General features: G+C 43.0%; 1 protein-coding gene across 1 annotated transcript in view; it reads left to right on the top strand.

The window, feature by feature from the left end:
- Nucleotides 1-14328, top strand: part of LOC128663672 (zinc metalloproteinase-disintegrin-like batroxstatin-1) — a gene marked incomplete in the record, with an annotated part of 230860 nt that overhangs the window by 96787 nt on the left and 119745 nt on the right. The window contains 1 exon segment of the mRNA XM_053718114.1: nucleotides 4240-4302. Within this exon segment, the coding sequence (XP_053574089.1) occupies nucleotides 4240-4302 (63 nt within the window).

Here is a 14328-nt window from a genome sequence, read left to right as displayed (position 1 = left end):
AAGACCCTATTCGGGCCTGAGCTGAAGGAAATAATTTCTGACATTACTGGAGGTAAGGGCCACGCTGTACCTCAGGACAAATCCCTCAAGACGAGGGGTAGACAAAATAATTTTCGCTCCTTTCGAAAATTTTAGAGGAGTTTTGGTTCCTCCGCTAAGCAGGAAGGGAACTTTACTCAATCCAAGTCGGTCTGGAGACCTAACCAGGCCTGGAATAAAGGTAAACAAACCAATAAGCCCGCTGCTGCTACCAAGACAGCATGAAGGGGCAGCCCCCAATCCGGGACTGGATCTAGTGGGGGGAAGACTCTCTTTCTTTGCTCAGGCTTGGGCAAGGGATGTACAGGATCCCTGGGCATTAGAGATTGTGACCCAGGGGTACCAGCTGGAATTCAAAGATTTCCTCCCCAGGGTGAGATTTCATCTTTCACGTTTGTCTGTAGACCAGACAAAAAGAGAGACGTTCTTACGCTGTGTAAAAGACCTCTACACAATGGGGGTAATTTGCCCAGTTCCAGAACTGGAACAGGGGCAGGGGTTCTACTCAAATCTATTCGTGGTTCCCAAAAAAGAGGGAAACTTCAGACCAATTTTAGATCTCAAATGTCTAAACAAATTTATCAGAGTCCCATCGTTCAAGATGGAGACCATTCGTACAATTTTGCCAATTATCCAGGAGGGTCAATATATGGCCGCTGTGGACTTGAAGGACGCGTACCTTCACATTCCTATCCACAAGGATCATCATCAATTCCTAAGATTTGCCTTTCAGGACAAACATTATCAGTTTGTGACTCTTCCCTTCGGGTTGGCCACGGCTCCCAGGATCTTCACAAAGGTTCTAGGGTCCCTTCTAGCAGTTCTCAGGCCGCGAGGCATAGCAGTGGCGCCATATCTGGATGATATCTTGATCCAGGCGTCAACTTACCATCTGTCCAAATCTCACACGGACATCGCGTTGTCATTTCTAAGAACTCACGGTTGGAAAGTGAACGTAGAAAAGAGTTCACTAGTTCCACAAACAAGAGTTCCATTCCTGGGAACTCTGATAGACTCAGTAAACATAAAAATATTTCTGACGGAGGTCAGAAAATCAAAGATTCTAAATACTTGCCGAGCTCTGCAGTCCATTCATCGGCCATCAGTGGCTCAGTGTATGGAGGTCATTGGATTAATGGTAGCAGCAATGGACATCGTCCCGTTTGCTTGCTTTCATCTCAGACCACTACAACTGTTCATGCTCAGGCAGTGGAATGGGGATTATGCAAATTTATCTCCTCAGATAAATCTAGACCAAGAGACCAGAGACTCTCTTTGGTGGTGGTTGTCACAGGACCATCTGTCCCAAGGGATGTGCTTCCGCAGGCCATCTTGGGTAATAGTAACAACGGACGCCAGCCTCCTGGGCTGGGGTGCAGTCTGGAATTCTCGGAAGGCTCAGGGTGTGTGGACTCAGGGGAAGTCTCAACTGCCAATCAATATTCTGGAACTGAGAGCGATATTCAATGCGCTTCAGGCGTGGCCTCAGTTGGCTTCGGCCAAATTCATAAGATTCCAGTCGGACAATATCATGACTGTGGCATATATCAATCATCAGGGGGGAACAAGGAGTTCTCTAGCGATGATAGAGGTATCGAAAATAATCCGATGGGCGGAGATTCACTCTTGCCATCTATCTGCGATCTATATCCCAGGAGTAGAGAACTGGGAAGCGGATTTTCTAAGTCGTCAGAATTTTCATCCGGGGGAGTGGGAACTCCATCCGGAGGTGTTTGCAACCTTGATTCATCAATGGGGCACACCGGAATTAGATCTGATGGCATCTCGACAGAATGCCAAACTTCCACTCTACAAGTCCAGATCAAGGGATCCCAGGCTGTACTGATAGATGCTCTAGCAGTACCTTGGTTGTTCAACCTGGCTTATGTGTTTCCACCATTTCCTCTCCTACCCCGTGTGATTGCAAGAATCAAACAGGAGAGGGCTTCAGTAATTCTAATAGCGCCTGCGTGGCCACGCAGGGCCTGGTATGCGGATCTAGTGGACATGTCGTCTCTGCCACCGTGGAAACTGCCATTGAGACAGGACCTTCTCATTCAAGGTCCGTTCCTACATCCAAATCTAACTTCTCTGCAGCTGACTGCTTGGAGATTGAACTCTTGATTTTATCTAAGCGGGGTTTCTCTGAGTCGGTTAGTGATACTCTGATTCAGGCTCGCAAGCCGGTCACTAGAAAAACTTACCATAAGATATGGCGTAAATATCTTTATTGGTTCGAATCCAAGGGCTACTCATGGAGTAAGGTTAGGATTCCTAAGATTTTGTCCTTTCTCCAAGAAGGATTGGGGAAGGGATTATCAGCTAGTTCCTTAAAGGGGCAAATTTCTGCTTTGTCAATTTTACTTCACAAGCGTCTGGCAGATGTCCCAGACGTTCAGGCATTTTGTCAGGCTTTAATCAGAATCAAGCCTGTGTTTAAACCTATTGCTCCGCCATGGAGTTTAAATTTAGTTCTTAATGTTCTTCAAGGGGTTCCGTTTGAACCCATGCATTCCATAGATGTTAAGCTGTTATCTTGGAAAGTTTTGTTTCTTGTTGCTATCTCTTCTGCTCGAAGAGTTTCTGAGCTTTCTGCGTTACAATGTGATTCCCCTTATCTTATATTCCATTCCGATAAGGTGGTCTTGCGTACTAAACCTGGATTTGTTCCTAAGGTTGTTTCAAATAAGAATATTAATCAGGAAATTGTAGTTCCTTCCTTGTGTCCTAATCCTTCCTCTAAGAAGGAACGTCTGTTACATAACTTGGACGTGGTTCGTGCTTTGAAATTTTATTTACAAGCAACCAAGGATTTCCGTCAAACATCTTCTTTCTTTGTTGTTTATTCTGGAAGACGTAGAGGTCAAAAAGCTACGGCTACCTCTCTCTCTTTTTGGCTGAAAAGCATCATCCGCCTGGCATACGAGACCGCTGGACAGCAGCCTCCTGAAAAGATTACGGCTCATTCCACTAGAGCTGTGGCTTCCACATGGGCTTTTAAAAACGATGCTTCTGTTGAACAGATTTGTAAGGCTGCGACTTGGTCCTCCCTTCATACTTTTTACAAATTTTACAAATTTGATACTTTTGCTTCTTCTGAGGCTATATTTGGGAGAAAGGTTCTTCAAGCAGTGTTGCCTTCTGTTTAGGTTCCTGTCTTGTCCCTCCCTTTCATCTGTGTCCTGTTGCTTTGGTATTGTATCCCACAAGTAAGGATGAATCCGTGGACTCGTCGTATCTTGTAGAAGAAAAGGAAATTTATGCTTACCTGATAAATTGATTTATTCTACGATACGACGAGTCCACGGCCCGCCCTGTCATTTTAAGACAGAATTTATTTTATTTTTCAAAACTCCAGTCACCTCTGCACCTTTTAGCTTTTCCTTTCTCTTCCTATACCTTTGGTCGAATGACTGGGGAGTGGAGTCAAGGGAGGAGCTATATATACAGCTCTGCTGTGGTGCTCTTTGCCACTTCCTGTTAGCAGGAGCATAATACCCCACAAGTAAGGATAAATCCGTGGACTCGTCGTATCGTAGAAGAAATCAATTTATCAGGTAAGCATAAATTTCCTTTTTCTGAGGTATTTTACTATCCTTTGATAGAACTTTGATTTGTCTCAAATATCTTTTCCATGAAAAATATATATTAACATGCTAAAAAAGTGGTTTTTTATATGCATATTAAAATATATTTTGAATTTAAAAGGGATATGAAACACAATTTTTTTCTTTCATGATTCAGACAGAGAATATAAATTTAAACAACTTTCTAAATTTACTTCTATCATCTTATTTGCTTCATTCTCATGGTATCGTTTGTTGAATAATCAGCAATGCCTACTGGGAGCTAGTTAATGTATTGGGTGAGCCAATAACATGAGGCATTTATTTGCAGCTGCCAATCAGCAGCTCCTGAGTCTACCTAGGTATGCCTTTAAACAAAGAATATCAAGAGAACAAAACAAATTAGAAAATAGTAGTAAATTGGAAAGTTGTTTAAAATCACATGCTCTATCTGAATCATGAAAGAAAATAATTGGGTTTTGTGTCCCTTTAATAACCCTTTAAAAGAAACAGAACATAAATTACTACTACTTGCACAACATAAGTAAGTAATTTTATTTTCACCTAGTTTCAATGTTCTCACTTTCAGTGTCTATAGCTCACGCTAAACAATATCTTTTTTATTTTATTTTAGAAGCAACAATTCCTTGGTTCCCAGAAATACATACAGGTTTATGTTGTAGCAGATAGATCTATGGTACGTATTACATAGTATATCAGTATAATTTCATGATAATGTTTGTGTTTTGTATAAGTTACACCATGGTAGTGCAGCATTGAATGTCATTGGTCAAGATCAATGTTCCCTTTGATTTTAAAAAGCTAGCTGTCAAATATTTCTCTTGTAAGGTGTATCCAGTCCACGGATTCATCCTTTACTTGTGGGATATTCTCCTTCCTAACAGGAAGTGGCAAAGAGAGCACACAGCAGAGCTGTCCATATAGCTCCCCCTCTAGCTGCACCCCCCAGTCATTCTCTTTGCCGGCTCTAAGCAATAGGGTCCCTCTCGGAAGGGTAAAGTGAATGTGGTGTTAGATTTGTAGTTTTTGTTCTACAAGCAAAAGTTTGTTATTTTAAATGGTACCGGTGTGTACTGTTTACTCTCCAGCAGAAAAGAGATGAAGATTTCTGCAGAGAGGAAGATGATTTTAGCATGTTGTAACTAAAATCCACTGCTGTTCCCACACAGGACTGAGGAGTACAAGAAAACTTCAGTTGGGGGGAACGGTTTGCAGGTTAGGCTGCAATAAGGTATGTTCAGTCATTTATTTCTAGACAAGACTGTGATAATGCTAGAAAAGGACTGATAAGATCCCCATGAGGGAAGGGTAAGCTTTATTCAGAGACTAAGTATGGAATTACAAGCTTACATAACAGGGCTAATTTATGCTGGTTGACACTTTTTTATGGCAAACGGTTTTTACTAAGAAATATCGTTTTTTGAGACACTTTGAAGGTCCCTTTGGGTTTCTTACAGGGGTTGTTACCCACATGGCTAATAATATAACTCTTAGGAGTGTTTTCTTAAGCCTCACAGCACCGGAGTAAGGTGGGAGGGGCCTAATTTTGCGCCTCAGATGCGCAGTTAGATTGACTAGATCTTCAGGCTGTGTTCACATGGAGGCTCCTGCTACAGTTTGAGGACCCATAAGAAGTTTTTTCCCCATAAATCTGACTCCTAAGGGAAGGTAGGGCCACAGCAGAGCTGTGGCAAGGTGCTAAAGTTGTTTTAACCGGTCTGTTAGCTTACTATTGATCCGGTTTGGGCATTAAGGGGTTAATCGTTTTTCTTGCTAGTTGTGCAATCTTACCAATGCTTTAGGTACATACTGTGAAAATTTCAAAAAGTTTGCTGCATTTTTCATTGTTTTGGAAAATTGTGTGCCTTTTTTATCTCTTAAAGGCACAGTAACGTTTTTTTGCAAAGTGTGTTTTTGCTTGATTAAAGTGATTTCTAAGCCTGTTTGTCTTACTACTAGTCTGTTAAACATGTCTGACACCAAGGAAATTCCTTGTTCAATGTGTTTAGAAGCCATGGTGGAACCCCCTCTCAAAATGTGTCCCACTTGTATTGATATGTCTATACACTTTAAAGACCATATTGTTGCACTTAAAAATGTGGCCCAAGATGATTCTCAGACAGAAGGTAATGAGGTTAGCCCGTTGACCTCTCCCCAAGTGTCACAACCAGTTACGCCCGCTCAAGTGACGCCTAGCACCTCTAGCGCGTCTAACTCTTTTACCTTACAAGACTTGGCGGCAGTTATGGATAATACCCTCTGAGTATTTTTATCTAAGCTGCCCGTGTTACCTGCAAAGCGTGATAGCTCTTTTTTAAGAACAGATTATGAGCATTCTGACGCTTTAGTAGCCGTATCCGATATACACTCACAACGCTCTGAAATGGGGGCGATGGATGTGCTGTCTGAGGGAGAAATTTCGGGAAAGGTTGCTCCTCAGACAGACTCTGATACGTTGGCTTTTAAATTTAAACTAGAACACCTCCGCTTATTGCTCAGGGAGGTATTAGTTACTCTAGATGACTGTGACCCTTTGGTGGTTCCAGAGAAATTGTGTAAAATGGACAAGTACCTAGAAGTTCCTGTTTACACTGATGTGTTCCCGGTCCCTAAGAGGATTGCGGATATAGTAACTAGGGAGTGGGATAGACCAGGTATTCCGTTTGTCCCCCCTCCTGTTTTTAAGAAAATGTTCCCCATATCTGACACCACGCGGGACTCGTGGCAGACGGTCCCTAAGGTGGAGGGGGCTGTTTCTTCACTTGCTAAACGCACAACCATACCAATTGAGGACAGTTGTGCTTTTAAAGACCCTATGGATAAAAAATTAGAGGGTTTACTTAAGAAAGTTTTTATTCATCAAGGTTTTCTTCTCCAACCTATAGCGTGCATTGTTCCTGTAACTACTGCAGCTGCTTTCTGGTTTGAGGCGCTGGAAGATGCGCTCCAGAAGGAGACCTCATATGAGGACATTATGGACAGAATTAAGGCTCTAATTCTTTTATTACAGATGCTGCTTTCCAACTAGCTAAGTTAGCGGCAAAGAATTGAGGTTTCGCCATTCTGGCGCGCAGGGCGCTATGGCTAAAGTCCTGGTCGGCTGATGTGTCGTCAAAATCCAAACTACTGAACATCCCTTTCAAAGGAAAGACCCTTTTCGGGCCTGAATTGAAAGAGATTATCTCAGAAATCACTGGGGGAAAAGGCCATGCTCTCCCTCAGGACAAGTCCTTTAAGACAAAGAACAAACAAAATAATTTTCGTTCCTTTCGAAATTTTAGGAGTGGTCTCGCTTCATCCTCCCCTGCTGCAAAGCAAGAGGGTAACACTTCACAACTCAGGGCAGCCTGGAAACCTTACCAGGGCTGGAACAAGGGTAAACAGGCCAAGAAGCCTGCAGCTGCCTCCAAGACAGCATTAAGGGGTAGCCCCCGAACCGGGACCGGATCTAGTGGGGGGCAGACTCTCTCTCTTCGCTCAGGCCTGGGCAAGAGACGTACACGATCCTTGGGCCTTAGAGATTGTATCCCAGGGATATCTTCTAGAATTCAAGGACTCCCCTCCAAGGGGAAGGTTCCACATTTCTCGTCTGTCTACAGACCAGATAAAGAAAGAGGCGTTCTTACGCTGCGTAGAAGACCTACATAAAATGGGAGTGATCCACCCAGTTCCAATTGTGGAACAAGGGCTGGGTTTTTACTCAAACCTTTTTGTGGTTCCCAAAAAAGAAGGAACTTTCAGACCAATCCTGGATCTCAAAATTCTAAACAAATTCCTCAGAGTCCCATCATTCAAGATGGAGACCATTCGGACAATATTACCAATGATCCAGGAGGGTCAATTTATGACTACCGTGGATCTAAAGGATGCGTATCTGCACATTCCTATCCACAAAGATCATCACCAGTTCCTCAGGTTCGCCTTTCTGGACAAGCATTATCAGTTTGTGGCTCTTCCTTTCGGGTTCGCCACTGCTCCCAGAATTTTCACAAAGGTGCTAGGGTCCCTTCTGGCGGTTCTAAGACCGCGGGGCATAGCAGTGGCGCCTTACTTAGACGACATCTTAATTCAGGCGTCGACTTTCCAAAGAGCCAAGTCTCACACAGAAATTGTATTGGCCTTTCTGAGGTCTCACGGGTGGAAGGTGAACATCAAAAAGAGTTCTCTCTCCCCCCTCACAAGAGTTCCATTCCTAGGAACCCTAATAGACTCGGTAGAAATGAAAATATTTCTGACGGAGGTCAGAAAGTTAAAACTCTTAACTACTTGCCGAGCCCTTCATTCCATTCCTCGGCCGTCTGTAGCTCAGTGCATGGAGACAATCGGACTAATGGTAGCGGCAATGCACATAGTCCCTTTTGCACGGATACACCTCAGACCACTGCAACTATGCATGCTCAAACAGTGGAATCAGGATTATGCAGATTTGTCTCCTCAAATACAGTTGGACCAGGGGACCAGAGATTCTCTTCTCTGGTGGTTGTCTCAGGATCACCTGTCTCAGGGAATGTGTTTCCGCAGACCAGAGTGGATCATTGTAACGACTGACGCCAGTCTGTTGGGCTGGGGTGCTGTCTGGGACTCCCTGAAAGCTCAGGGCTTATGGTCTCGGGAAGAAGCTCTTCTCCCGATAAACATTCTGGAACTGAGGGCGATTTTCAGCGCTCTTCAGGCATGGCCTCAGCTAGCTGTGGCCATATTCATCAGATTTCAGTCGGACAACATCACGACTGTAGCTTACATCAACCATCAAGGGGGAACAAGGAGTCTCCTAGCAATGATGGAAGTAACCAAAATAATCAGGTGGGCGGAGGTTCACTCTTGCCACCTCTCAGCAGTTCACATCCCAGGAGTAGACAACTGGGAAGCGGATTTTCTAAGTCGTCAGACTTTTCATCCAGGGGAGTGGGAACTCCACCCGGAGGTATTTGCCCAGCTGACTCAGCTATGGGGCACTCCAAAATTGGATCTGATGGCATCCCGTCAGAATGCCAAACTTCCTCTTTATGGGTCCAGGTCCTGGGATCCCCAGGCGGTGTTGATAGATGCTCTAGCAGCGCCTTGGTCCTTCAATCTGGCCTATGTGTTTCCACCGTTTCCTCTCCTTCCTCGTCTGGTTGCCAGAATCAAGCAGGAGAGGGCGTCGGTGATTCTAATAGCACCTGCTTGGCCACGCAGGACTTGGTATGCAGACCTAGTGGACATGTCATCCGTTCCACCATGGACTCTGCCAATGAGGCAGGACCTTCTACTTCAAGGTCCTTTCAAACATCCAAATCTAATTTCTCTGCGTCTGACTGCTTGGAGATTGAACACCTAATTCTATCTAAGCGTGGTTTCTCTGAGTCGGTTATCGATACCCTGATTCAGGCTAGAAAGCCTGTCACCAGGAAAATCTACCATAAGATTTGGCGAAAATATCTTTGTTGGTGCGAATCCAAGGGTTACTCATGGAGTAAGATTAGGATTCCCAGGATATTGTCCTTTCTCCAAGAAGGATTGGAGAAAGGATTATCAGCTAGTTCCTTAAAAGGACAGATATCTGCTTTGTCTATTCTTTTACACAAACGTCTGGCAGAGGTACCAGACGTTCAAGCGTTTAGTCAGGCTTTAGTCAGAATCAAGCCTGTTTATAGACCTGTGGTTCCGCCATGGAGTCTGAATTTAGTTCTTTCAGTTCTGCAAGGGGTTCGGTTTGAACCTTTACATTCCATAGATATTAAACTTCTATCTTGGAAAGTTTTGTTTTTGGTAGCTATCTCTTCTGCTCGAAGAGTTTCAAAGTTATCTGCTTTACAGTGTGACTCATCTTACTTGGTGTTCCACGCAGATAAGGTAGTTTTGCGTACCAAACCCGGTTTTCTTCCTAAGGTTGTGTCTAATAAGAATATTAACCAGGAAATTGTTGTTCCTTCTCTGTGTCCTAATCCTTCCTCGAAGAAGGAACGTCTGTTACACAATCTTGATGTGGTTCGTGCTTTAAAGTTCTATTTACAAGCAACTAAGGATTTCAGACAAACAACTTCATTGTTTGTCATCTATTCTGGTAAGAGGAAAGGTCAGAAGGCAACTGCTACCTCTCTTTCCTTTTGGCTGAAAAGCATCATCCGTCTGGCCTATGAGACTGCTGGCCAGCAGCCTCCTGAAACAATTACTGCTCATTCTACCAGAGCAGTGGCTTCCACATGGGCTTTTAAAAATGAGGCTTCTGTTGAACAGATTTGTAAGGCAGCGACTTGGTCTTCGCTGCATACTTTTTCCAAATTTTACAAATTCGATACTTTTGCTTCTTCGGAGGCTATATTTGGGAGAAAGGTTTTACAAGCAGTGGTGCCTTCCGTTTAAGGTACCTGTCTTGTTCCCTCCCTTCATCCGTGTCCTAAAACTTTGGTATTGGTATCCCACAAGTAAAGGATGAATCCGTGGACTGGATACACCTTACAAGAGAAAACAGAATTTATGCTTACCTGATAAATTACTTTCTCTTGTGATGTATCCAGTCCACGGCCCGCCCTGGCTATTAGTCAGGTAGATTTTTAGTCTAAACTACAGTCACCACTGCACCCTATGGTTTCTCCTTTTTCTTCCTAACCTCTGGTCGAATTACTTGGGGGTGGAGCTAGAGGGGGAGCTATATGGACAGCTCTGCTGTGTGCTCTCTTTGCCACTTCCTGTTAGGAAGGAGAATATCCCACAAGTAAAGGATGAATCTGTGGACTGGATACACCACAAGAGAAAGTAATTTATCAGGTAAGCATAAATTCTGTTTTTACCTGTGAAAAGTTAAAATTTGATAAAACTGATATATGGTAATAGTGATGCACCGAAATGCAAATTCTGTACGAAAACCGAAAATTCAGGATGCACTTTGCCGAAAACTGAAAATTATGAAATGAACTCGTCAAGTAATGAACACAAACAGCAGCTTTAGCATCAAATTTGAAATATTCTACATAATCATTTTACTGAAAATAATAGGCAAACAAAAACAAAATAAATGATAATGCCATTTTTCGTCCGAAACGTATCTAGTGCTGAAATTTCGGTGCATCCCTAGTAATAGTAACATCTAAAAGTTATAGGGGACGATTTTTTATAGCATACGCTGTCTGCATTTATCATTGCACAAGCATTTCTTGTGAAATGCTTGTGCATTGCCGCACCTGCACATTCGTGACCAATCTGCCGCTATCAGGGTATGTCAATTATCCCGATTGTATCTGATCTGCATGATTGCAGTCCGCCACCTCTGAAGTGGCAGACGAGTTAAGGAGGAGTGGTCTTACGACCGCTGCTTCTTAACTCCTGATTGCGGAAACCAGCATGCGCTGCTTTATAAATTGGCCCCATAGTCTCAGTAAATTGGTGTACATTAACAAATTATTAGCTTTAAAAAATGCTTACTTCAAGTGTGCATACTATGAGCTAGATTATGAGTGGAGCGCTATTTATTGCTCCCATGCTAACTCCGCTAGAAATGACCTTTTTGTGCGCCACGGGCACCGCACGTATTACAGATTGAACGTAAAAAAAATTTGCTTGCGCGCTAACCCGACACACAAAAAAGCCGAAGTTAGATTATCGCAAACGTGTTAACATACAGTATTCCCCCATAGACTTCAATGGAGAGTGGGACGTGGAAAAAAACACCCTTACTTTCGTGCAAACCCGTTTGCATTTTCTCAATGTGCTAACCTGAAATAAAATATTAATATTTCACATTCCAATGTTCATATATACAGGGCTCAAAATTTCAATTCCTAAGCTCCCCCTTTTCAACCCTCTTAAGAGGAATTTTGGGAATGGTAAAATACGTTTCTTTCTTTATTTATTTTTATAACGTTTTTTTATTGAGGTAATGGAATCAGGCTTACAAAACAGTAAACAAATATACAGAGCAAGTTGCAATACAACACAAAAAGCAGAGTATACATTCCAACCTAGTATCTTGTTAACTGTGCAGCTCAGGAAGGAAACAATCAATTGAAAATGATAGTAGCAATAGTTCAAAGTGCCTGGACACAGGGAAACCTTCCAAATTGATATTATAAGGCCACTCTTGGGCCTCAAATGTTTAAAGTTACCATATGTAGAAGAAGGTGAAATGAAGTGAGGAGACCGCTTTTGGGTCCCCTTGTGAAAACCTCGGTTTTCTTCTGTTATGTGTGATCAGTCCACGGGTCATCATTACTTCTGGGATATAACTCCTCCCCAACAGGAAATGCAAGAGGATTCACCCAGCAGAGCTGCATATAGCTCCTCCCCTCTACGTCACTCCCAGTCATTCTCTTGCACCCAACGACTAGATAGGATGTGTGAGAGGACTATGGTGATTATACTTAGTTTTTATAACTTCAATCAAAAGTTTGTTATTTTACAATAGCACCGGAGCGTGTTATTGCCTCTCTGGCAGAGTTTGAAGAAGAATCTACCAGAGTTTTTACTATGATTTTAACCGGAGTAGTTAAGATCATATTGCTGTTTCTCGGCCATCTGAGGGAGGTAAAAGCTTCAGATCAGGGGACAGCGGGCAGATGAATCTGCATTGAGGTATGTAGCAGTTTTTATTTTCTGAATGGAATTGATGAGAAAATCCTGCCATACCGTTATAATGACATGTATGTATACTCTACACTTCAGTATTCTGGGGATGGTATTTCACTGGAATTACTCTGTTAAAAGTACATTAAACCTTTTAATAGGTATTTATTATGTTAAACGTTTTTGCTGGAATGTAGAATCGTTTGCATTTTCTGAGGTACTGAGTGAATAAATGTTTGGGCATTATTTTTCCACTTGGCAGTTGCTTGTTTTCATTGTGACAGTTTCGTTTCTCTCTTACTGCTGTGTGTGAGGGGGAGGGGCCGTTTTTGGCGCTCTTTGCTACGCATCAAAGATTTCCAGTCAATTACTCTTGTATTTCCTGCATGATCCGGTTCATCTCTAACAGAACTCAGGGGTCTTCAAACTTCTTTGGAGGGAGATAGATTCTCTCAGCAGAGCTGTGAGACTTATATATTGACTGTGATTAAAACGTTGCTCTGTAATTTTTATGCTTCAAATTTAATTATTGTTACTTTACTAATGGGAACAAACCTTTGCTAAAAGTTGTGTTGTTTTTAAGGATTGATGCTATAACTGTTCTTTGTCAGTTCATTATTTCAACTGTCATTTAATCGTTTAGTGCTTCTTTGAGGCACAGTACGTTTTTGTTAAATAAGATTATAACCAAGTTGCAAGTTTATTGCTAGTGTGTTAAACATGTCTGATTCAGAGGAAGATACCTGTGTCATTTGTTCCAATGCCAAGGTGGAGCCCAATAGAAATTTATGTACTAACTGTATTGATGCTACTTTAAATAAAGGCCAATCTGTACAAATTGAACAAATTTCACCAAACAGCGAGGGGAGAGTTATGCCGACTAACTCGCCTCACGTGTCAGTACCTGCATCTCCCGCCCGGGAGGTGCGTGATATTGTGGCGCCTAGTACATCTGGGCGGCCATTACAGATAACATTACAAGATATGGCTACTGTTATGACCGAAGTTTTGGCTAAATTACCAGAACTAAGAGGCAAGCGTGATCACTCTGGGGTGAGAACAGAGTGCGCTGATAATACTAGGGCCATGTCTGATACTGCGTCACAGCTTGCAGAGCATGAGGACGGAGAGCTTCATTCTGTGGGTGACGGTTCTGATCCAAACAGATTGGATTCAGATATTTCAAATTTTAAATTTAAATTGGAGAACCTCCGTGTATTACTAGGGGAGGTTTTAGCGGCTCTTAATGATTGTAACACTGTTGCAATACCAGAGAAATTGTGTAGGTTGGATAAATACTTTGCGGTACCGGCGAGTACTGACGTTTTTCCTATACCTAAGAGACTAACTGAAATTGTTACTAAGGAGTGGGATAGACCCGGTGTGCCGTTCTCACCCCCTCCAATATTTAGAAAGATGTTTCCAATAGACGCCACCACACGGGACTTATGGCAAACGGTCCCTAAGGTGGAGGGAGCAGTTTCTACTTTAGCTAAGCGTACCACTATCCCGGTGGAGGATAGCTGTGCTTTTTCAGATCCAATGGATAAAAAATTAGAGGGTTACCTTAAGAAAATGTTTGTTCAACAAGGTTTTATATTGCAACCCCTTGCATGCATCGCGCCGATTACGGCTGCGGCAGCATTTTGGATTGAGTCTCTGGAAGAGAACCTTAGTTCAGCTACGCTGGACGACATTACGGACAGGCTTAGAGTCCTTAAACTAGCTAATTCATTCATTTCGGAGGCCGTAGTACATTTAACCAAACTTACGGCTAAGAACTCAGGATTCGCCATTCAGGCACGTAGGGCGCTGTGGCTAAAATCCTGGTCAGCTGATGTAACTTCTAAATCCAAATTACTTAATATACCTTTCAAGGGGCAAGCTTTATTTGGGCCCGGTTTGAAAGAAATTATCGCTGACATTACAGGAGGGAAGGGCCACGCCCTGCCTCAAGACAAAGCCAAAGCTAAGGCTAGACAGTCTAATTTTCGTCCCTTTCGGAATTTCAAAGCAGGAGCAGCACCAACTTCCACTGCACCCAAACAGGAAGGAGCTGTTGCTCGTTACAGACAAGGCTGGAAACCTAACCAGTCCTGGAACAAGGGCAAGCAGGCCAGGAAACCTGCTGCTGCCCCAAAGACAGCATGAACCGAGGGCC

Source organism: Bombina bombina, chromosome 6, assembly GCF_027579735.1.
Source record: "Bombina bombina isolate aBomBom1 chromosome 6, aBomBom1.pri, whole genome shotgun sequence".
Lineage (NCBI taxonomy): Eukaryota > Metazoa > Chordata > Amphibia > Anura > Bombinatoridae > Bombina > Bombina bombina.
This window is presented reverse-complemented; position numbering and strand designations above follow the sequence as displayed.